We start from the raw sequence: 23,510 nt of genomic DNA, 5'->3' as shown, positions 1-23,510 counted from the left end.
TTTTTCACTTTAATCACTGAGAAGGAACATTGAAGAATAATTGGAAAGGTTCACCTTGAGAAACTCCAGGAACGCTGGCTTGGACATACAAGCTTTCTTGATAAGGGCCATAGCATTGGTGAAATTGTTGACATAGTCACTGTAGACGTCTAGCACCATTGACTTGGAAAACTGGAGGGAAAAAAAATAACAATCCACTCAGAGTCAGACATAACAACACACATTTCAGACATAACAAGATTCACATATGAATGCTTTGAATCATAGAACAGTATGTACTGCGCTTGCATTTCTACTGTCAAAAGTTATGACTTTTTTGTGATTGTTCCAAATTGTTCTGATTAAACTGACTTTAACAGAATGTGCTCAGCTGCAGGGCGCAGCCTGGGTGATGCAGAGGAAATTAGCACACTTTAAATAAAACTGCTGACTAAAGGATGTTCTGTTTTTCCATCTGCAAAGATCTCTCATTACAGAAACAACAGAAATCGTGTCATGCAGGCATCTAAAAATACAGGCTATTTCACAGCTCATTTGACTTTAATAAGCAAATATGACAAAGCCTATTCATGCAAAAATCTTCATCTTAAAGTGAGGTGGAATACACAATGGCATTGTTATGGCTGCACGAATCAGCTCAATCAATGCCACTGAACAAAATGGGTAATGTTTAAAACAAAAAAGTGTGATAAAATGAGAGGAATAGAAATGGGTGGCACTTTATAATCAGGTTTCATTGGTTAGCTAACATAAACCAATAATGAACAATACTTGTACAACATTTATTAATCATAGTCCAGCATTTACTAATCAATTATTAAAATCCAAATTGATGCTTGTTAAAATTAATGCACAGTAAGTCAACATAAACAACTTTGTTTCCATTAACTAAAGTTAATAAAGATGAATAAACATGGTCATAAATGCATTGTTTATTGTTTGTTCATGTTGTTCATATCTTGTTAACTTTATAGTAAAGTTAACAAGATATGAAATCTTTAAGTTTTCTAACTTGAGAAAAAAAAAAAAATCAATGAACTACAAGCTGTGAAACACACCACAAACTGAACACATTAGTAGAACAACAGGAGACGTACTGAAGCGACAAAAAGGTCTCCAATCTTCTCAGTGTTATCCCATTCTGCTACACGGGACGCCAGAGCAATCTGAAACATGGAGTGACACTGCAGGATCTCCTTCAGCCTGTAAAAAATAGGCTGGATCTTTTTCAGGCTCAGGATCCGGGGCTCCGCCTCCATCAAAGGCTTCTTATACTCCTAAAATATAACGCAGGTAAGAGTCACTTTTACGTTCAGATTTAGTCTTCTATCTCTGTTCGTTTAATTTATTTTTAAATCAAACAAGCAACATTTAATCAATGGCATGTTTTCTGTGTTAACAATTTCATCTCATCCAGCTACAATAGCGATATGTCACTTGTGACAGGGGAATCTACTTTAGAAATTGTTTCTATTTCTGGTATGCCTAATTTGAGATTGAACATTGTGTGAGCTTTATAGACATTCATGAGTTCACGCTTATAGATATTTGACTGAATAGAATATGCGTATTTGGCGTGATGTCTGGCGAGAAGGCTCTGAGCTCGGAAAGACAACCTAACTCATGTTATTCATGTCTAGCTCGGCTCCAGAACGCTCCTCCTCAGATTTAAGTAGGTATCAGGTTTAATAGTGTGGAGTTGGCGAGGTGGAGGGATGCTGAAGTCAAGAGAAAAAGGAGGTATGACGTGTTTGACTATTTATGGGGCTTTGGTCTTGAGCTGATTGGATAATAGAATGATTGTCTGTGATGAATTAGCCTCGTCAAAGACTCATCGTGCTCCTCCTCAAATTTGTTTATTAAACATCACTGGGGGAGCAGGGACGAAATGAACATTTTTCATAAAAATGTGATTTTAAAAGATTTGTTTTTAGCAGAAATATAGTTTTTTTTTGTAGTGGTTACTAACTCAATGTAGAACAACTCCAATATAACTTCACTTTAAACAAAAGTTGCAGTGTTAATTTTGACCCTATCAGCAGGGATGAAAGTAACACACGGCTGGGTCAAAAGTAGCACAACAATATTTTCTAGATTTACTGGCTTAATATTGTTTATTTTAAATATATCTGACTATGACCTTGTTAATGTTAACTGCAAACATATTTTGTCCTTTATTTTTGCAAAGAATATTAAAACGGCATTTAAATTTTTTAACTTCAGTTCCATCAAATGTTTCAAAAGCAATCCAACAATGCAAAATGTTAACATTTTCTACAATTTATGATTTTCATTTTATTATTATTGGCAATATGCATGAATTTTTAAACACTACAAACTGTAATGTGGAAGTGAAATATAAAGTATGGTTATTAGCAGTGGGACATAAATAAGTGTTACTTTCGTCCCCTCTGGAACTCTTGCCATTTAAACCGGATTTACTTGTAACCTGAAAAACTGAGGGATTGCAAACTTAAGGATGTATTGTTGCACTGAATAACCTGTTGATTGATAATTACTGTCATGCATGTAAAGTGAAACACAACTTGTAATAAGGAAAAAAGAACCCACAATTTACTTTTTACACTTAAAAACTGAAACTTTAACTTAGCTAACTGCGGGACATGGTCCTGAAATCACATGATATTTGGCAGCTCCATCAAGGCTTGCATGCTGAATGTGCTGTTATAGCCTGGAAATCAAATGTTGTCAGGGCTTCGAGAAAATCACTTTGTTACTTTTGCCCCTGCTCTCCCCGACATTTATTTCAAAATAAATGAAATTAATGTATTTTCATTCATCACAGTTTAATTTTTATGTTAAAACAGTGGTCTCTATTTGAACAAATAAGTGTATTACATAAAATAATCAAGTTATGGTTTAACATTTATGAATGAGGCTGCTTTCACTTTAAGATGGATGCACAGATCAAATTTATTGATCAATTTGAGACAAAATGTTTGGAATGTAGAATAATATTTGCAAAGGCGGGCATTTTTTTGGTTTTGGAATTGGAATTGTTTTGACTTGGGGTCATGATTGCTTGTTATATTACACATTGTGATTGTTGCATTGGTGATATTAATGGATTACTATTTTCTCAAATATGTTGTGTCTTTCTATGTGTATATTCTGTTGAAGTCGGAATTATTAGCCCTCCTATTAAGTTGAATTATTTTATTTTATATTTTTACATATTTTTTCAACACATTTCTAAACATAATATTTTTCTATAACTCATTTCTAATAATTTCTTTCAATTTTGCCATAATGACAGTATGTCATATTTTTCAGGAGATTTTTTAACATACTAGTTTTCAGTTTAAAGTGCAATTTAAAGGCTTAACTTGGTTAATTAGGTTAACTAGCCAAGTTAGAGTAATTAGGTAAGTTATTGTATAACGATTGTGTGTTCTATATCAAAAAACATTATTTGTAAGGGGGATAATAATAATGACCTCAAAACGCTTTTAAAAAAATGTTAACTTCTTTTATTGCAGTCAAAATTTTGTTCTCCTGAAAAATTTTCACTTGAGAAATATTTGAAAAAGAATAAATATTATACAGGAGGGCTAATAGGTTTGCCCTCAACTGTATGTCTGATGAAGTTCAAGAGACCAGAATGTTACATTATGTCATGATTGTGTCACTGACCAGCAGGATCCTCTTGAGAGAGTCTAAGTAGCTTCTTTCACTCTGGAGGATTGAGCCAAGAATATGACGCCTGACGACCTGTGACATACAAAAAAAAAAAGCAAAAGGGGAATAGGAATTGAATAATTCATTCATTCATTTTTCTTCAGCTTTGTCATTTATCAGGGGCCGCCACAGTGGAATGAACCGTCAACTATTCAAGCATATGTTTAACGCAGCAGATGCCCTTCAAGTCGCAACCCAATACTTTGAAACATCCATACACTTTCGCATTCACACACACACTCACACAACTGGGCTGTGGGGGAAACCGGAGCATCCAGAGGAACCCACGCAAACATCGGGAGAACATGAAAACTGCACACAGAAATGGGATTCAAACCAGCAACCTTCTTGCTGTGAGGTAACAGTGCTAACCACTGAGCCATCGTGCCACCCCTGAATCAAATTAGAGAACTGAAAATAAATATCCAACATTCAATATAAATATATACTTTAATTCAAAAGAATTGGTAAATATGTGCAAATGATTAACAGTCATGTAAGGTCTACAAGGTAAAAACGTCAGACTCTATTGTGAAATATAATTATAATGCATATATTATTATTTATATACATTTATTTATTTTTCAGAATTGATGAAAACAATGTTCTAGGAAAGACAGCATTTGTTTAATACAAATTATTGTATGAGTATGAGCTTGTAATTTTTGATCAAGACTGAAAATGGTATGTGTAAAAAATGTAGTATAATGTTAATGTATATATAAATATATCATAAATAAGCAGAGCGAGCATGATAATGACAGGAATGCAAACAGACTCACACGCATAAGCACATAAACAAAAACACACCTGTTGGCTACTGAGCCCTTCTGGCATTGGAGAAAGCTGAGGTGGCGGATGTTTGAGTTCAGATACAGTCACGTCCAGATATCCAGTATCATCCTCTGTGTCATCTGCACAATTACAGTCAAAATCCTCAATCACACTGGCATCACACACTACTCCGAAATTTGCCATCTTCATCTAAATAATCACAATTCTGGAGATCTAATAATAAATGCCACCTGCTATCAAAACATTATAAGACGCATCTCGTTTCTACTATTGTTTCTGTACTGCATGTGTCAGAAAAAAAGTACCAGAAATGAACAAGAGGAAATGAGAGTCAACGAGTCAAACCTGTGCACTCTTTTTTACTCAGGAAGGACACTTTTCGCATCATGGCTATTTTGGTCTTTTCCAGTCCATCTTTTGTGCCATTTCTCGCTGCTTTCATGAGCTGCTGAACCTACAGGAGGAAAGAGAGAGCTGCATAAGATGACAGAAAAGAACAAAATGAGAACTAAAAGAAATAGAAATTCCTGTTTGTGGATTCAGTGTGTTCATCAGCAGAACAAACCCTGAAACTCTCATTCAACTCAGTTGCAACACTCAGTGGATTTTACACAGTTTCAGTTTCATTGTGGAAAAAAAAATTAAAAAGCTGTCCATTTTAAACAATAATGAACATGACATATTACAACATAGGGCTGGTGATTTGGCCTGAAATCAAAATCTCAATTAATTTGAACATTTTAGTTCAATTATGATTAATGAATGATTAATTAATGTAATTAATTAATACATTTATTGATTTAGTATACCCACAAATTGTACTTAAACTTTTCAAATACTAAATAATGTTAAAATTGCAAATTACAGCTATTTTCTGCATCTTTTATTGTGTTTTGTGGGAAGTATCCTATGTTCATCAAAGACTTTTTTATCTTAGTAAAAAAAATAGAACAAATCTGCAATATTGTGATATTTTTATTTAATTTATGTAATTATTTTTGTGATGCAAAGCTCTATAGTTGTCATTGACACGTGATCTTTCAGAAATCATTAAAATATGTATATTTGGTACTCAAAAAACATTTCTTCTTATTATAATTGTATTAATATAAAGTTATTAATAAAAAAAGCTGAAAAGAAAATGAATGAATGAATAATATAAAATTATGCTACTAAAGATTTGTGTGGAAACAGTGATGCATTTTACCTTTTTTATATTTATGAATATATGAAGTCCAAAAGAACACGATTTTTTAAAACTATAAATTATTTAATCCATTATAAGTGTTATTACTGTCACTTTTGACAGTTTATTTATCAATTTATTGCACCTTTGCAAGATAAATGTATTCATTTTACTGAAAAATGGATTTGCTAAATATTGCAATATATATTTTTAATTTGTGTATTACATGCAAACCCCATTTTGTTTGTTTGATGTGACCAGCCATGAAAAAACACCTCTAATCTCTATAAAACTGTCAGTATCACTTTATTTCGATGGTCCTTTTAACACATTTTTAGGTTACATTGCATCTACCTGCCAACCAATTCTCATTAGATTATAAGTAGGCTGTTATGTTGAGTTTAGGGTTAGGGTTAGTGTAAGTTGACATGTACTTGCAAAGTTTCTTATAGTCAGTTATTTGTCTGTTGAAGGATCAATATCCACCCTTATTAAGCAGACAGTCTACTAATACTCAAAAGAGAATCAATTGGCATGTAATTGCAATGCAACTTTTAGTCAACAAAATGTGCAATAGGGATCATCAAAACGAAGTGTTACCAAACTGTCAATACGGAGCTGATTTATTACAGAAAACATGCATGGGCATTCAAAAATATACATTTTGTCTCAAGCATCCCAAAGATCACTGAAGACCACACATCTACCACTGGATTAATATACCTTAATGTCATAGTTTTGTTTGAGCTGGCCCACATCTCTTGCCCCTAACCGCATGGCTAGCTCACGCCTGGTCTGGACACAGCGTTGCTTCAGACGTCGTACATCTGGGGAAATCTATGTCCATTATCGCATGTCCACGGGCGGTAAAGTGGAGTGGGGTTATATATATTAGTGCACAGAAAAAAAGATGGAAAAAAACAGAAGGGAAAAGGAGGAAAATAATGAGAATGATAAAAGTGAGAAACACAGGCAGACAGTGATAACATCAAGGCCAACAAGAGAGGGAATAAAGACAGACATAACAGAGCGAACAAGACAGTAAGACCAAAGATTTAGCCTCAGATACTGTCTCAGTTCACCATGATAAAAACAATGCACTTGAACAGCGTTTCTGCTTCTAAATTAGTCTTTAACTGAATTTAAGGCCCCTTAATGCCCATTCAGGGCTCTCTGGTTAGTCTAGTAAAGGCTTTCTGTACCTGTTTTCATGCATGACGTACAACATCTGTGGATTAAGACCTGATCCTTTCTCCGTGCATCAGTACACAATAACTAAGAACAGGAACAGGGTAAACCCAGCAAGGAAGGAGAACTGAAACAAAACCGAGTGCCAAAAAGATCCTTTTCCTTTTTTCTAAAGTTAAAGTGTGTCATTTCTGCTTGACTGAAGAGAATGGATAAACTTAATGTTTGTTTTCAAACCTGTTTCCCTCATTTGTCACTGGTCAAACCATTTAAAGGCACAAACAAACTCACACCATTGGCTGCTCTGATGTTGGACTTCCCAAACAAAACTGAAATTGCCTCAGAATTATTGTGTTTACAAGGGCAAATACATCTAGCTAATGCCTTACGGTTGTCTTTGGAAAATACATGATTCAAATACAATAGGAGCTCTACCAACAGGTTTTGGATTCACCATTAAAAATGGATTGCATTTTTTTTACCAATCTACATTAAAATGTTACTTGTTTAGACACTCTTGATGTGCTTTTACCTTATTGCGGGTGGGCTGCTTGGTCTCATTATCTGACTGCTCATCGTAACTCTCAAACTCACTGGAGCCCCAGCCGTTGTCTATCAATCCAGATTCACCGGATCTCTGCACCTCCTCATAGATCACGTCATCCCCTGATAAATAACATGCAAAGAAGTATTTTTGGTAAGAGGAAGACAGACATCCTCACTCAAGCTTACATCCAAATGAAAAAAAAGTAGGTTGGTTGGTACAGGCTGATTGCTTAAGGGTGAAAACAAATTAGCGCCTGCGAAGGGAATTTATTGATTACTGCTCAAGGGGACATTCTATAGCTCAGAGATTGCACTTTATTAGCACTTTTCTGTTTCTGGGTCTCATGGGCTCCTCATAACTCACGGATCCCTCTAGTGGATTAATGCACCCCACTGAGTGGCCTAAAAAATGAAGGCTGATAAAAAAAAAAATCTGTCAACTTTCTTAGTGCATTAATGTATAATTTTAGTTTCCTTAAAGTTCTTAATGAGGATATCATGTTCCAGATGGTTTGACATTATTCTTAAGGAAGTGTTTGAACTTTTAATAGAATCATTGATACTTTGGTAAATCTGAAACTGCACTGCAACAAAAACTATGCAGATACAGTTCTGTATTTACAATATTTTCCATAATATTTTTTATTCATCTGAAACATGTTGGACTTATGCATTATGTTCAAATTAAATTAATAGAAGCTTTGCCATCACATGCATGAACTATATAAAAGCAGTTGTTTTATAGACTATCTTGGCAAATCAGGAACTCTATACTGTAAACTAATAAATAAAAAACTAAAATAAATAAAGATAATGTTCTTGCAGATGTTTTCCTTTTTTTTTTTTACACTTTTACACTTCAAAGTAGCTTATATAATGCAAAGGATGGTCCATCTTTATATTAAGTGGCTTTAACTAATATGTACATACATTGAAATTCATAATTCGTTACAATGTAGTTATTCTGTAAATACATGTTTTACATTGTACTTACGATTGATTAAATACCTGCATGTAATTAGTGTGAGGCGCAGTGGGTAGCACGATCGCCTCACAGCAAGAAGGTCGCTGGTTCGAGCCTCAGCTGGGTCAGTTGGCATTTCTGTGTGGAGTTTGCATGCTCTCCCGTGATCACGTGGGTTTCCTCCGGATGCTCCGGTTTCCCCCACAAGTCCAAACACATGCGCTATAGGTGAATTGGGTAAGCTAAATTGTCTGTAGTGTATGTGTGTGAATGAGTGTGTATGGATGTTTCCCAGTGATGGAAGAGCATCCATTGCGTAAAACATATGCTGGACAAGTTGGCGGTTCATTCTGCTGTGGCTACCCCAGATTAATAAAGGGACTGAGCCGAAAAGAAAATGAATGAATGAATAATTACAACGTTGATCCCTTAGACTTTAACCCACCCTTAAACCTACCACCAAAGCTTTTCCTAATCTTACCCATATCCCACCTTAATATTCAACTCAATTCATTCATTTATTTTCTTTTTGGCTTAGTCCCTTTATTAATCCAGGGTCGCCACAGCGGAATAAACCGCCAATTTATCCAGCACATGTTTTACACAGCTGATGCCCTTCCAGCCGCAACCCATCTCTGGGAAACATCCATACACACTCACTCACTCTCATACACTACAGACAATTTAGCCTACCCAATTCACCTGTACCGCATGTCTTTGAACTGGGGGGGAAACCGGAGCACCCGGAGGAAACCCACGCGACCCACACAGAAACACCAACTGACCCAGCCGAGGCTCAAACCAGCGAGATTCTTGCTGTGAGGCGTTAGCACTACCTACTGCACCACCTTCAATTCAATTCAATTCACCTTTATTTGTATAGTGCTTGTACAATGTAGATTGTGTCAAAGCAGCTTCACATAAACGATCATAGTAAATTGAAACAGTGTAGCTCAGTTTCCAGAGTTTAAGTTCAGTTCAGTTCAGTGTGGTTTAATAATCAATACTGTGAGTTCAAACACTGAAGAGCAAATCCATCGATGCCCAGCTATAATATCACCATAAGTGTTCTGCAATACATTATGAAGATATTAAATACATTGTAGTCATAGGTTGAAGTAAGTACATGGTAGTTAAGGCCACTTAATATAAAGTGGGACAGACATTTATTATAAATGTTTCATAGTAAATTCCACAATAATTGATGTTTCCTTTATACTGTACATACGTTTGCCTGCTCTGAACTCTGCCTAACGATTTGGACTAAAGTATGTTTATAATGTCATCTTTTTATTTTAGTTAAAGCTTCCAGTAGCCTATTTTATATTATCTCTAAATAAGAGGATAAAATGTAACTTAGAAATCAATGCCACTTACCTGTTATTTTATTTACGAACAAAGCAAATTTGATATGGAGCAACTTATAGACTTGGTGCAACTGACAGGATCATCCTCTTATCTGGTGATGTGGTACTGTTATTTTTATGTAAATTTCATTTAAATAACACAATGTAGATGTACACTCAAAGTATTGTTGCTGCTTGTTCAAATTATTTATTTAAAATGACTTAAAATTACACAATTTCAGATTTTTTTTGGGGACAACTTGATTGTTTTATGTTCAATCAACTTAAATTTATAAAAACAATTAAGTTAACTTATTCGATTTATGTTAGAACAACAAATTGTGTGGAACCCTCCATTTATTACAGTGCAGTTTTTAAAAATTGCGACCTCGGTGCTATTTTGAAGGAACATTTGAGATATTAAAGATCTCTCACTGATGAATTTTCCTATGGTAGATGATGATAATATTGGCCAGGACAGATGACACCCATCAGACACTCACCTACATCCGGAGGTGTAATGTTTTCACAGGGCACATCATCATAAACGACCTCCGAGCGAACAGGAACAGTTGAGTTCACCTTCGCTTGCTCTGGGGGTGAATCTCCGTTTGATTCAGGAACGTTTTTTCCTGGAGGACAGAGAACTAGAACGTTATTCATACACTTATACTAAAAACACCTAACCACATTAACTGTATAGCATAAATTCCATAGCAACGAGACTTCTAATTGAACTATATATGGAACTATACATATTTGGACATATACTATGCATGGATATCAAGAAAAAGGGATTGGAAGATTTAAAGCTATAATGTGACATCAAAATTTACAATGTTTATTTACCTACACATTGTTATTCTTTAGGTGAACCATTAACGCCAACCTGATTTGACCAAGTAGAACATGTTCCTGGATTAACATCTATGTTGATCCTGGAATAACATTCCAATCAGCCAATCAGAATTAAGGAATACGTTTACCGTTTATGTTAAGTTTAGGCTTACGGTTAGATTTAAGCACTTCCATGATTGTTATTCAACTTTTATTCCCCTCTGATTTTGGGAATAATTTACAGTTATGGTTGGTTTTAGGGGGAGGGAATAGGTATGGATTATATTTTCGAACAAAAATTATGTTCCAGAATCAACATAGATGTTAATCCAGGATTGCATCATACTTGGCAAAATCTTGACATGCGAACAATTAATCTGTGCAATTAAATAAACTGAAAAAAAACGTTTTGTTTTGATAATGCTCAATCAAAGTCTGACAATTTGCGTCTGCGTTTAGAGTGGCAATCTTTCTCTCTTGACGTCAGTTTGACATCTTTAGCCACAATATTATAACCACGCCACTCTAACTGTTAGTTTGCTATGAGGGAATGATGTGCAGAAAGAAAAACCTGCCCACTACTTAATATTCTGCTACAGTTGGGTTTCAATCAACAGACTTAAATAAAAGTCTCAGCAACTTCAGGTTCACACAGAATTTAACACCACACAGAACTGCCACAGCTTAAAATTTACTGACGGATGTTTTTAAAGTTTACATAAAACTTTTTTCAGTAAAAGTTCCCATCATATACTTTTTGGAAAAAAATGTTTAAATAAAACCAGACTGATGATGTAATATATATATATCTATAAATGCCAGCAGGTCAAATTTATTTTATGCCTTTATTTTTTGGGCTGTTAATTTCAAATAAATATAATAAATAATAAATTTTGAATTACTTCAATCCATTGAGAGCAGTATTAAGTTTTAGTCAAAATGAAGAAGGCATTTAATTGCTACCAAACAGGTCTCAAAGGCATTAAATGTCAGCTGATGGACAGAAATTAAGAGTGATCCTGGGTCGGTACACTTTAAAAAGCAATTAGTTGACTTTACTTAAAAAGCAAGTACATTTATTGTCTTAATAAGTAAATGATCTATGTGCAATTTGTGCATGATTCTAAAAATCTAAAAGTTAAAGCAAGGGTTTTACTCACTTTTTTTTTAAGTAATGTACTAATTATTTTTTTTATGTAAATATAATGACCTTAGAAATTTCTTTATGAAGACAGTGACACAATACAGTGGACAAACATGTCTGAACACATTTACTGGCAATTGTGGGTATACAATAGTGTTAAATTAGTGGGAAATTGGGTTTTGGATCATAGTTGTTAACCAAGAATTGCAAACATCATTTGATTATGATTTTAGAACTCAAACAAGATATTAAGCAGAATGATAAACTGAGCGTAAATGAAATTGATGCCTGATTAGCACAGAAAAGCGCATTATTAATCTTTTGACACAGATTTGTGCTTGCATGCTGACAACAGTACTACAAAATAACAAACATACTCCTACACACAGCGAACTGACAATACGTACACCCGTCTCCACTGTGACAGTGTGTACAGATTTGTTGACAGCCTCTTTTTACCTAATGAAGTCGCCTGCTGAGACTCCCCCACGGGAGCTTAAAATACCTCAAAGCGAATTCTGCTTTAAACTCTTTAGGCCTCTGAATATCTGAAAGAAATATCGAGACTACTGTCTGGGATGTCAGAGGGAAATCATTTAATATTCAGTGAGCACGTTAATTAGGAGTAGGAGTATAATATAAATATCTTTCCTGGGAATATTCCAGGTTAAACACAAGTTAAGCAAGCATGGCACGCTCTTGTTTACAGCAGACAATTCATTTCTGATCTCTCAGCTTGTAAAAACGAGTGGAAAATGTAGAAAATCTATGGGGAAATAGTTGCATTGGCATCGTACGCACTTGCAATAGTGTGTTTCTCTCAACATGTTCAGATCGAAAATATTGTCATCATATCGCAGATGTTACTGATACAGCTTTACTTGGAAACATTGATGTTTTTCATGTGGGTTTGTAGCTAACATAGATTGTCAGTGTGATGGAGCATATATAAATAAAAAGTGTATACACTGAGGAAAATGCACAAAGATTTAAAAGAGGTAAAAATGACAGCAGCGGGAAGTGGATATGGAAGCCAGAGTACTCATTACTAGTCAGTAATAGCACAGTAAGAGCCTGTATTTAAAGCACAGTACAGTACACTGTAACACACTGGGTCTATTTATGGGCTAAAACACTGGGACTATGATGGCAAAATACTCCAACAGTCTATAAAGTAAAATATCAGGGAAGGTCAGAAATCATTCCGGAAACTTGGTAAATGAATGCAGGAAAGCGTTTTACAGATCTAACATAAGGGATAATGTACAACCAGCTGGGTTTTATTGCAAAATAAGCCACTTGATATTACACGGCTACAAACCAGATAAATAAATACACCATCATTTAAATGATGGTATAATGTGGATACAATTGTGTATAAATAAATAAATGCATGAATAAAACGTCATTTAAAAATATCTAAATTAAGTCATTTGCAATCAATCAGGGGTGCGTTTCCCAAACAACAACGTAACTCATGGCTGAGCTATCATAGTACGATGCATCATTTGGGAAAAGAACAATGTAGTGGGAAGTTTCCCAAAATCATAGTTTTTCTGTCGCAGATCCATCGTTTAAACCATGTTAGTTATAACGTAAAATGCCCATAATGATGCTCTAAACGGGGTGGTAACAACTTCTTTAGAGAAAAAAAACCCATAATTTCTTTGTGCAAATTATATTGTTTTACACACACAGGCATTTTAAAAAAATCCAATATTAGTTTTGGTAAAAACATGCACTCATTTTCCTTATTTAATGAAACATATGTAAACGTCACATATAGGGTCCTATGTTTCCTTCACAAATATTATTGAGATATTTCCTATTTTATTCTAAAACATAAAATCACTTACAAAAAGCTAACATATTTTCTAATATCATATAAAAATCATATAAATAAATAAATAAATGATGAGGCTATTTATTAAGAAATTAAATTTAATATTTATTATTTATAAGGAAATGAAAAAATCTTACTTTAATAATAATGATATTAATAATAATGATGATGATTATTATTTTTGCTATTATTATTCATTATTAATAGTATTATTGTGGTAATGTGGGAAATGCCAAATCAACAAACTATGCTTGTAACGACAGAACTTGCGACCTTAGTTGGCTAATGATGGCTTTCGGAAACGCACCCCAAGAGTGGAGTTAGGAATAAAATGACGAGTCAATTTAATAATTCAAGCATAAAACTGTATATAAATAAAGTACAGTTTAAATGAAAAACAATGGACAAATAAATACAATTTTATGCTTCAGTTATTAAATTGATCGTTTGATTCTTCAGTTATTTTTCCAACCAGTACTCCTGGTTCTCCATAAAAAGGTGTCATTTGTGTATAAATAAAGTGAGAGCAAGTGAGAGAGCAAGAACTGACTGATTATATTTGCACTATTGCCATTGGTGCCATAAAATAGGAGCATAAAATAGGTGTAAATTGACCAATCGGTGGCAAATATCTCAAAGAGCCGTGTAAAGGAAAAAAGGATATCTATAGTCAAATACAAAAAAGCCACAGCTATGAGTCCTAAGGATGGGGGATTTTACCTTTATGCAGTCGCAGTGTGAGCTCTGAAACCACACTGAACCATTCCCGAGAGTGAACCGGGGCTGCACAAACATAGCACACACCGTTTAACTTCTACTATGACAACTGCTCACGTCCCCAAGACCTCAAGCGACACCAGGTAATTTTATCATGTTATCTAGAACATGCAGAATTCTTATCCACTGCAGATTGGACCATTTAGGAAAGACAAAATTATTAGCCTTCCGGTGGACTAATTAAAAAAAATAATAATAATATAATAATATATATATATATATATATTCCCCAGGTGCCGTTTAACGAAAGTTAAACCATGACTACATGACTACAGTACATAAATTGTCTAGTTATTTTGAGGTTATTATTAGGTATGTCATTGGACAACAGTGATTTGTTCTGTAGCCAATTGAAAAAAATATAAATTCTTAAGGTGGCTAATAATATTGACCCTAATTTTTTTCATATTATTAAAAACTGCTTTTATTCCATCCAAACAAAGAAAAATAATTCTTGAATTATTACAGGAAAAACTGTGAACATAACTGGGGAAATATTTGAAAAAGACTAATCATTTTGCCTTCCGCTGAATGTGCATTGTAGGATTTTGTTTGCATGATCAACTGTTTATTGAGTTATTTGATTGGACTGAAACGGACAAATTTCCAAAGAGTCTGATTTATTAAGCTGAATCAGTGGCTGAATGTGTGGACACAGGAGTGTTGTTTTCTTTCCCGTGAGATTTCTGTGGGTCTGGATTGGATTAGTCATTGTGATTTTTCAGATCTTTGGATTCTGTGCTGATTTGTGGATTTTGCTTTAGTGTGGATTACAGGAAGGCATGGCGCAGGCCCTTTTCAGAGCCACCAACCTGTCTGAACATGTTTGTGAGGAGACGGCAAAACCGTTGCGTAGAGGCACCCTGGCTCAAAATATGAACCTGCAGACACATTTTCAAACATACAGTATATGCCAGATTTAAACATTGAAATGCCTTCCCAGACAGGATTTCAATGTCATTTATTCTCAAGTGCATATATACCATGGATCAAGTTTGATTGCACTGCCCTTCTTTGTGAATCAAACAATGTTGCCTTTGCATTACTGTTTTAACATCAGCATAGAATTTAACTTTAACGTCTTGTTAAAATTTCTAGCTAATTTACAATTAATTAATTAAAAAAATTTTTATAATAATTTACAATAAACTAATAATTTTACATCTTATAGAAAAAAACACATGAGCTCCACATGAGCTTTATATCTGCAATGACATGTAAAAATAACATGTGAAACACACTGAAATGTTAGCTTTTTATGTGAAAAAAAAACATGTTGCTTGGCAAGGATTAATTGCAATAAAATAAATCAAATCTAAAACATATGTTGTTTTTAATAAATATTCACACAATCATAAAAGCAAAAAGCTAAATTAAAATTTACATTGATATTTAAATCAGTTCAAATAAATGCAAGTGTGTGCATCTATACATAACAAATATACATAGTACACACACACATCCACACATACATACATACATACATACATACATACATACATACATACATACATACCTACATACATACATACATACATACATACATACATACATACATACATACATATATATATATATATATATATATATATATATATATATATATATATATATATATATATAATTTAAATACACATTTTTATTTTGGATGTGATTAATCATGATTAATCTTTGCTAGCACTAAAAATATATATTATTTATTTTAAATCATACGATTTCTTTTTTTAAATGTTTTCAAGCACTGTAAAATTGCCAAATTTTCAAGCACTGTAAAACATGAAATGACAAAAATTCATGAACACAAATGTTATTATGTTACTTACAGGGTTCCCAAACTTTCATAAACAGCAGATTTAAGGATTTAAGATTTAAGCTTTTTAAAGCACCATCAGTTTGAAATAAAACACCTATGTAAGGTAACCATAGCATACATTTTGTAGCGCCATGAAAGTCTTCACTTAACATTTTACTTATATTTTAATGTCAGTTCAATGTCAAATCCAATGCTGGTAATATTCAAATGTGGTTTCTAAAATATTAAATTTAAATTTTTTGTTCTGTTTTTGACAATCAAGTAAATTTGTAAATTTGTGACCTGTTTGTTTTAAGTACTTTCTAGGCCTTGAATACATATGTCTGAAATTCAAGCACTTAAGTACTTTCAAGAAGCATGGGAACCCTATACTTTAACTTAATTTACTCAGTTAATCAGGTGTTAACTAAGATTTTTGTAGCTATACAAAGTTTAACAAAATATTTTAGTCTGATATTTTGTTTGATTGATTTAAGTTGAGATGACAATAAAAGTTCCTTTGATTCAACTAAATAAAGATTTGTTTTACAGTGAGTGTGTTGCAGATTTCATTTGAACTGCTCCTGTAATGCTCATGACATTATAATTGACATATAATTGTTCGACAACCTGTTTAAGTCAATCAATAGCTTGCTGGGTATTTGGCACTAATGACACATTTTGAGACGTCCAGGTAGACTGCTTTAAATAGATTCATCTCAAAACATTCACAACCACAAACAAACAGAGGCATGTTTGGATATGGTATGCTGCATGTATTACCTTCATAAATGATATTTCTTTTCAAAATGCTGGTTTGTTCTTCGGCTGCTCGAGGCTCGGTTGAAACAGAACTCCTAAAACAAAAACAGCAATGCAAAAGTATTGAAATGTTGTCCCTCCATGCTTAATATTATCACTAAATGTGTGCTAATGATCTGTCATATAACCTCCAATGTCACAGAGCCAGAACAAGTTGCTAAATAACTAATAGTTTCAGATTATTAGGAAAAGTGTTGGACTAGGAGGTAAATCATCAACCGCATGAATACATAACTAAAACAGAACAAGTCCTTTAGAGGAAAAACTGTTTAAACAGTAAGCATATAAAGATTTATAGTGCTTTTATGGATGACATTCTGTTGGAATAATAAGGTTCAAGATGTTCATCTGGAAAATGTTTGAAGCACAAGGCATGAATGTCTCACAGAATCAGCTGTGTTTGTTAAAACAAACAATCTTACCCATCAGGAGACTGTCTGGCTACCATGTCTGTGGGAAGAGAAGAAACTGTTTTATTTTTAATTTATCAACAAAAAAGCTGGGATAAAATCATTTATAAAAAAATATTTCAATGATTTCATAATGATGTAATATCAGTGGTGAACTGTAGGTATCTGTACTTAGAGGAATAATTCACCAAAAAATGAAATTTACACACTATTTACTCACCTTTCACTTGATCCAAACCTGTTTGAGTTTCTTTCTTATGTAGAACACTAAAGACAACATTTTTTGAAGTTGAAAATCTGCCATTGATGTACGTATAGGAAAAACAAATACTATGGAAGTCAATAGTTACAGGTTTCCAGCTTTTCTCAAAATATCTTTGTTTGTGTGCAACAAAAAAAAGAACTCAAACAGGTTTGGAACAAGTAAAAAGGGAGTAATTGATGACGCAATTTTCAGTTTTGGGTGAACTATCCCTTTAAGTGCATTTTGTCAAGTATCTTATTAGAGTATTTTTACTTTAGGAATTTTTTACTTCACTACATTTCATGAATGAGGAAAAAACACTATTTTTAACTGTAGAAATTGTCGAGCGATTCTTCTACAAGTCTACAATTATTTCAGAGCAGGACTGAAATTTATGACCCATTTATCCCAGTGATCCATTTAGAGTCAGTCTGTTCTGTGACACATGGTGCAAAATCTGAGTTACTCATGCAGAATTGAAGGATTTATTGTTGTAAATGAAAGTAATTCATAGGTAATGACTGATTTGGTAAAGTAAACGTGCTATAAAATAAATCCACTATTTGAAATGCTTGAATGAGGACAACTGGACATCTCCTTATTGATATTGTCTGAACAGGGCTGCTTTTTTCATATTTAAAATATAAAATAACACAAAATAATGCTAATGTGTTTCAAACTGATTTAACACATAACAGATAAGAAATTGCTACATTCTTCTTAAAAATGGCAACACATTTTTTATATACAGTGCTCTGCATAATTGAGTACACCTCATTTTGAAAATGAATATTTTATCTATTTCAGGCCCGTAGCCAGCCAGTTGAAAGAGGTGGTTCTTTTTTCTCAAAACATGGACCTTTTTGCAGTTATACTCTTCACTTTCTATTAAATCATGATTAAATTGTGATTATATTAAATACTGCATTATAGTGACATTTTAAGCACTATTTTAGCTGAATTAGCTTGTAGGATGGTCATCATAACTATACTTTTTCATATATCAAAAACATTTCCTAAAGATTTAGAACAAAGAAAGTGAAATAATACTTATTTTTAAAATACATATTAATCATATCATCTATCATTAGAAAAAAAATAGAAACCTGTTTTAAATTAAAAACTGTATCCTATTGTCATTTATTAGGCAAATAACAAACCGGCCAGCACATTCAACTGTCCTCAGTCAGATTTTGGCCCTTTGAATAAAAAAAAAAAAGAACATAATAAAAATGAGAACAAGAAGAAGAAGAATATTAATAATCTAGAGATTCACAATTTTTCTAGCTAAAATAGTATTCAAATTAGTTTCAGCATGGGCCGCTTTTGGTGCATCACAACTTGCTCATTTTTTGTTTCCTGAATAAGGTCCAGCATTTAGAATGCTACCTGTACAATGTTTTTGTTTTTAAACTCTGTTTAAAAAACAATACAGTAGCGAAAGAAGATTTCTCTTACGTCAGATCGTAAAATGACAATATTTGTAAGCATTGGCAAAAACTGATTAGCTAAAGTCACACTGAAGTGTCAGCCAATTTCACTTGGTCTTAAAGCCTTTTTTGGTGTTTTTTTTTTTTACTATTTATGAAGGCCTAGCAGTCAAAATAGAACAAATGAGCTCATGTATGAGGCAAATTCTGGACCTTTATCAGTGAGGGGTGGGTCTTTTGAACCACCCGAACCCCTCCCTCCCTGGCTACGGGCCTGCATTTCTCAGTGAATATGGGTGATATATATTGGTGCATTTGAACAAAACAGTTTTATAAAACAGATATATTTATTAAAATAACATTTTAGTCACAGAACATCTTTATAAATTGAAAGATAATACAATTAAATTCATGCAAAATATTGCAAAAAGAAAATACAAAGTACAAAATTTCAACGAAATTATATATATTTTTTCTCTCTTGATTTTTGCTATTTTTGAAATTTTTATTTCATATTTTTCCCTGACATCTAAATTTGGCCTACTAATTTTTGAACCATTACCAGTTTTTTGTTAGATATGCTCCAGATGTGGCTTCAGTACTGACTAATCTAATGTATATGCACAAAAATAATATTGTAAAGCATCTTATAAAAAATATTATTTTAAATGAGAGATTTATGAAGGTTGTACTCATATATGCTGAGCACTGTATATTTCTTCTGTATATATTTTTCAGCATTTATATATTCATTATTATTATTAATATTATTATTATTTTATTTTTATTTTTTTCAGTTGCTTTGTGATGCATTAAAAAAGTATGACTGTGAGTGTAGTATATGTAAGTATATGCAAGGAGTTTTTATTTTTTATTTTTATTAAATCAAATAATTGTTATTATTGTTACCTTTGAAGTTATATGGAACTTGGTTGTGGAAAAAAAGGAGAGGAAAACTAAATAAACAAAAATAATAAATAAAAAAAAATGAAAAAAAATTTTTGATAGAAACAGAAAAGAAGAATGAATAGAACAAAAGGGGAAATAAAGAAGTATGTAAATAACGAATTATAATGTGGGGAAGTATTAATAAGATTAATATGAAAAACTTTTTGCTTTTTCCTTTTAATTTATTTATTTTTAATTAGATTTGATATTAAAGACGTTTGTTTTTTTTAAATACTATTATTTTTTGTTAAATACTAGTATGTATGTTATAATTTGTTCTTTTTACTTTTTTGCACATTTCAATTATCATTAATCATTCCTCATGGTTTTCAGTATAATGCATGTGGATAATATTAAATATTAAAACTATACATTCATTAATCAGTATCGTTCCTTTTTTCTTTACATTTAACATCAAAGATAAGCACTTTACTGAAGTAAAACTGAAAAGGTGGACTTTATACTTTACTGAAATTATATGTTGTTTAGTTATCTATATACTTTTGTGTACCTTGTCCATCACTGTGTGATACTGTATATACCATGCAGACAAACCTTGGTGTGTGTGTGGATGTGTGGGCATATTCTGTTCCTCCAGACCAGCAGGGGTCCCTCCGTTGACTGCTGGCTGATTACTGTGCGTGACATGCTTCATAGATTGACAATAAAGTGCATTTACATCAGAGCTGCCTGAAAGCTCAGCTTCCACATGAGGAGTTCCTGACTCTTTATCCTCCACTGCATTCTTCTCGTCTTCACTGTCATCAAACTCAAACTTCTCACCAGTTTCCTCATCATCTTCATCCTCCTCTTCCTCCTCCTGGGGCTTCTGAGTCACACCAGTGACCATGGACTCTAAAATAACACATAAAAACATTGCTAGTTAGTTGGGTATTTTGAGTGTTTCTGAGAGTTGCTAGTGTGTTTATGGTAGTTGTCTAAGAAAGTCATGAATGATAAATAAAGCTACTTTTCCACGAGCTAAAATGCATGCTAGCATGTAGAAGGTGCCAGTTTTATTCTTACAGCTACTAAACATATACTAAAACAATGTGATAAACATTAATTTGACAATATTAGAGCTAGCATAACACTCTAAACTTATGAGTATTTTGCATAATATTTGCATGATGTTTAACAGAGCAAGGAAATTTTCACAGTATGTCTGATAATATTTTTTCTTCTGGAAGAAATCTTATTTGTTTTATTTCAGCTAGAATAAAAGCAGTTTTTAATTTTTTATGAACCATTTTAAGGTCAAAATTATTAGTCCCTTTAAGCAAATTTTTTTCTACTGTCTACAGAACAAACCATCATTATACAGTAACTTGCCTAATTATCCTAACCTGCCTAGTTAACCTAATTAACCTAGTTAAGCCTTTAAATGTCACTTTAAGCTGTATTGAAGTGTCTTGAAAAATATCTAGTAAAATATTATTTACTTAATTTATTATTATTTAAAATGAATCAGTTATTAGAGATGAGTTATTAAAACTATTATGTTTAGAAATGGATTGAGAAAATCTTCTCTCTGTTAAACAGAAATTGGGGAAAAAATAAACAGGTGGCTAATAATTCTGACTTGAACTGTAGTATCCGTGACGTCACCCATAGGTTTCTGAAGAGCATAAATGAAGCAAATGATATATACACTAGATATCGCATACGGACCCTGAGCATGCGTCAATACCGCTGCCAAATTTGTACAGTGCTCTCAGGACAAACATCATTCAACCACACTAGTCAAGACAAAAGCCAATCTGAAGATGCTGAACTTTTTCCCTGCGTACAGGTGTAGTAACGAGCAAACAAAGCACAAAGGCAGAAGATTTCATAGGTAAGATTTGTTTTTTTACATTTTTGTATGTTACGGACTTTTGTGCTAAACAAGTATCGATATTAATACAGTCTCTTATTGCCCTGACCATAAGGCGAAGTAGCCCCGAACTCACACTAAATACTAGGTTTATGCTAGTTTTGTTGAATAAAATAAGCAAACAATGTAAATGAAATTTGACAACAAGATGCGGCAGTGCCTAGAAACTTGTATTATTGAACAAGTCATTCATAACGGGGATTCATTCACAAACAATTGCTCCCTCCATTAGAATGAAAAGTGAAAGCAGGAGAGGGGGTGTGTTTCAGGACACGCATTAGATCAAATTTAACAGGTAGGGAGATAATACATTTTTCTATGCACACAAACACACGCTCTTTGTCAGCAATGCCCATGCGGTCACTTATCCATCGATGTAGAAAAGTGATGTAAAATTATAATTTTCGTAATTGCATACTAACCACCGGGAAAACTCCCGATCATAGATATATGTATATATGTGTATATATGTCTGGCTCTGGACGGCCAGTCCTCCACTGCACCTTGGTCTCACATTCATTTCAAAGGAGCTCTACCCTGTACTAAAATGGCGGCTCTATTGACACATTCCTTCCAATAGACAGCGATTCTGTATTTTATTGTAATTCAACAAAAACATGAAGTGTCACACAGGGAATTCTGTGAATTTCAATTTATGCTTATTCATATAGTAAGGAAACTGTACTGTCAGGTTGTTGTGTTGTTCTCAAATTTGTTTAAGAATTGCTTGGCAAGTATTGTGAGGTGACTGGAAAGCCTTCTTGAGGGTTTTGGGTGTTTGTCTTCTTGGTTTTGAAGTTGTTCATAGGATTTTCTCAGGGTTTCTGCAGGTTTCAGGTAGTCAAATCTAAGACTTTTAAAGATCCTTTTAAGACTATTAAGAATAAAATTTTAGACTTATACAGGGTTATCGACTTAGGACTTTTTTCTATTTACCTGACATTATCATGAGGAATTAGTGTAATTCTTTTTGTTTTTTTTCTGTGATAAGGGAATTTAATTTGGGGAATATGCTGTAAAAATGTCTAACAGCTGTTAGAACTTAATTGTATTGTTGTCATTGGATGGATGTCAGCCCAATTGAGTAGCTTTACTAAGACAAATCAAAATTAAGACCTGTTTAAAATGATTTAAGACCTACAACACCATATTTCAGTGAATTTAAGACTTTTTTAAACCTAAAATGTAGTTTTTGAAATTTAAGACATTTTAGGACCTTTTATAACCCAGCAGACACCCTGTTATCTGGGTGTTTTCGAGTTTAGCTATGTTCAATTGAATTCATCTTTATACACTTTTTACAATTTAAATTTGTGCCAAAGCAGCTTAACATAGATGGAGATAAGAGAATAAAAAGCCATCACATTATTTCAGATTATGGAAACATTATAGCACATCAGGCAGACAATAGAGTAGTGGTAGAATCCTAGTGAAGCAATAGTTCAATTAAAACTGATTTAGTTCCATTTAATATAAATGTCACTGTTAAAGTTCAATTGAGTTTAAATCAGTTCAGTTAAGTGTTCATTTTGAAGGCCGACCCACTGAAGAGCAACTCCAATGAAGCACAGCTCTGCCAGCCCTAACCAAGTAAGCCAGAAAAAATTACAGTGGCAAGAAACCAAAACTCCACCAATTGACGAAAGTATAGACAAAACCTTTT

The 23,510-nt window shown here is 33.2% G+C and overlaps 1 protein-coding gene across 4 annotated transcripts in view; it reads right to left on the bottom strand.

Annotated features, from left to right (window-relative positions):
* The window catches only part of arhgef10lb (Rho guanine nucleotide exchange factor (GEF) 10-like b), an 89,225-nt gene that overhangs the window by 58,230 nt on the left and 7,485 nt on the right, over positions 1–23,510 (bottom strand). For 3 of the 4 annotated variants that reach the window (XM_056449216.1, XM_056449215.1, XM_056449212.1), the window contains 11 exons: positions 20,527–20,826; positions 17,362–17,389; positions 16,901–16,974; positions 10,228–10,356; positions 7,401–7,534; positions 6,404–6,517; positions 4,840–4,948; positions 4,510–4,613; positions 3,655–3,732; positions 1,098–1,277; positions 55–171 (listed from right to left, as the gene is read on the bottom strand). In XM_056449216.1, the coding sequence (XP_056305191.1) occupies positions 55–171; positions 1,098–1,277; positions 3,655–3,732; positions 4,510–4,613; positions 4,840–4,948; positions 6,404–6,517; positions 7,401–7,534; positions 10,228–10,356; positions 16,901–16,974; positions 17,362–17,389; positions 20,527–20,826 (1,367 nt within the window). The remainder of the gene's footprint in view (positions 1–54; positions 172–1,097; positions 1,278–3,654; positions 3,733–4,509; positions 4,614–4,839; positions 4,949–6,403; positions 6,518–7,400; positions 7,535–10,227; positions 10,357–16,900; positions 16,975–17,361; positions 17,390–20,526; positions 20,827–23,510) is intronic. The other variant, XM_056449214.1, reaches the window with a different exon arrangement.

Source organism: Danio aesculapii, chromosome 23 (genome assembly GCF_903798145.1).
Source record: "Danio aesculapii chromosome 23, fDanAes4.1, whole genome shotgun sequence".
In the NCBI taxonomy this organism is placed as follows: domain Eukaryota; kingdom Metazoa; phylum Chordata; class Actinopteri; order Cypriniformes; family Danionidae; genus Danio; species Danio aesculapii.
The sequence above is the reverse complement of the archived record's forward strand: the minus strand, read 5'-3'. Positions and strand labels throughout refer to the sequence as shown.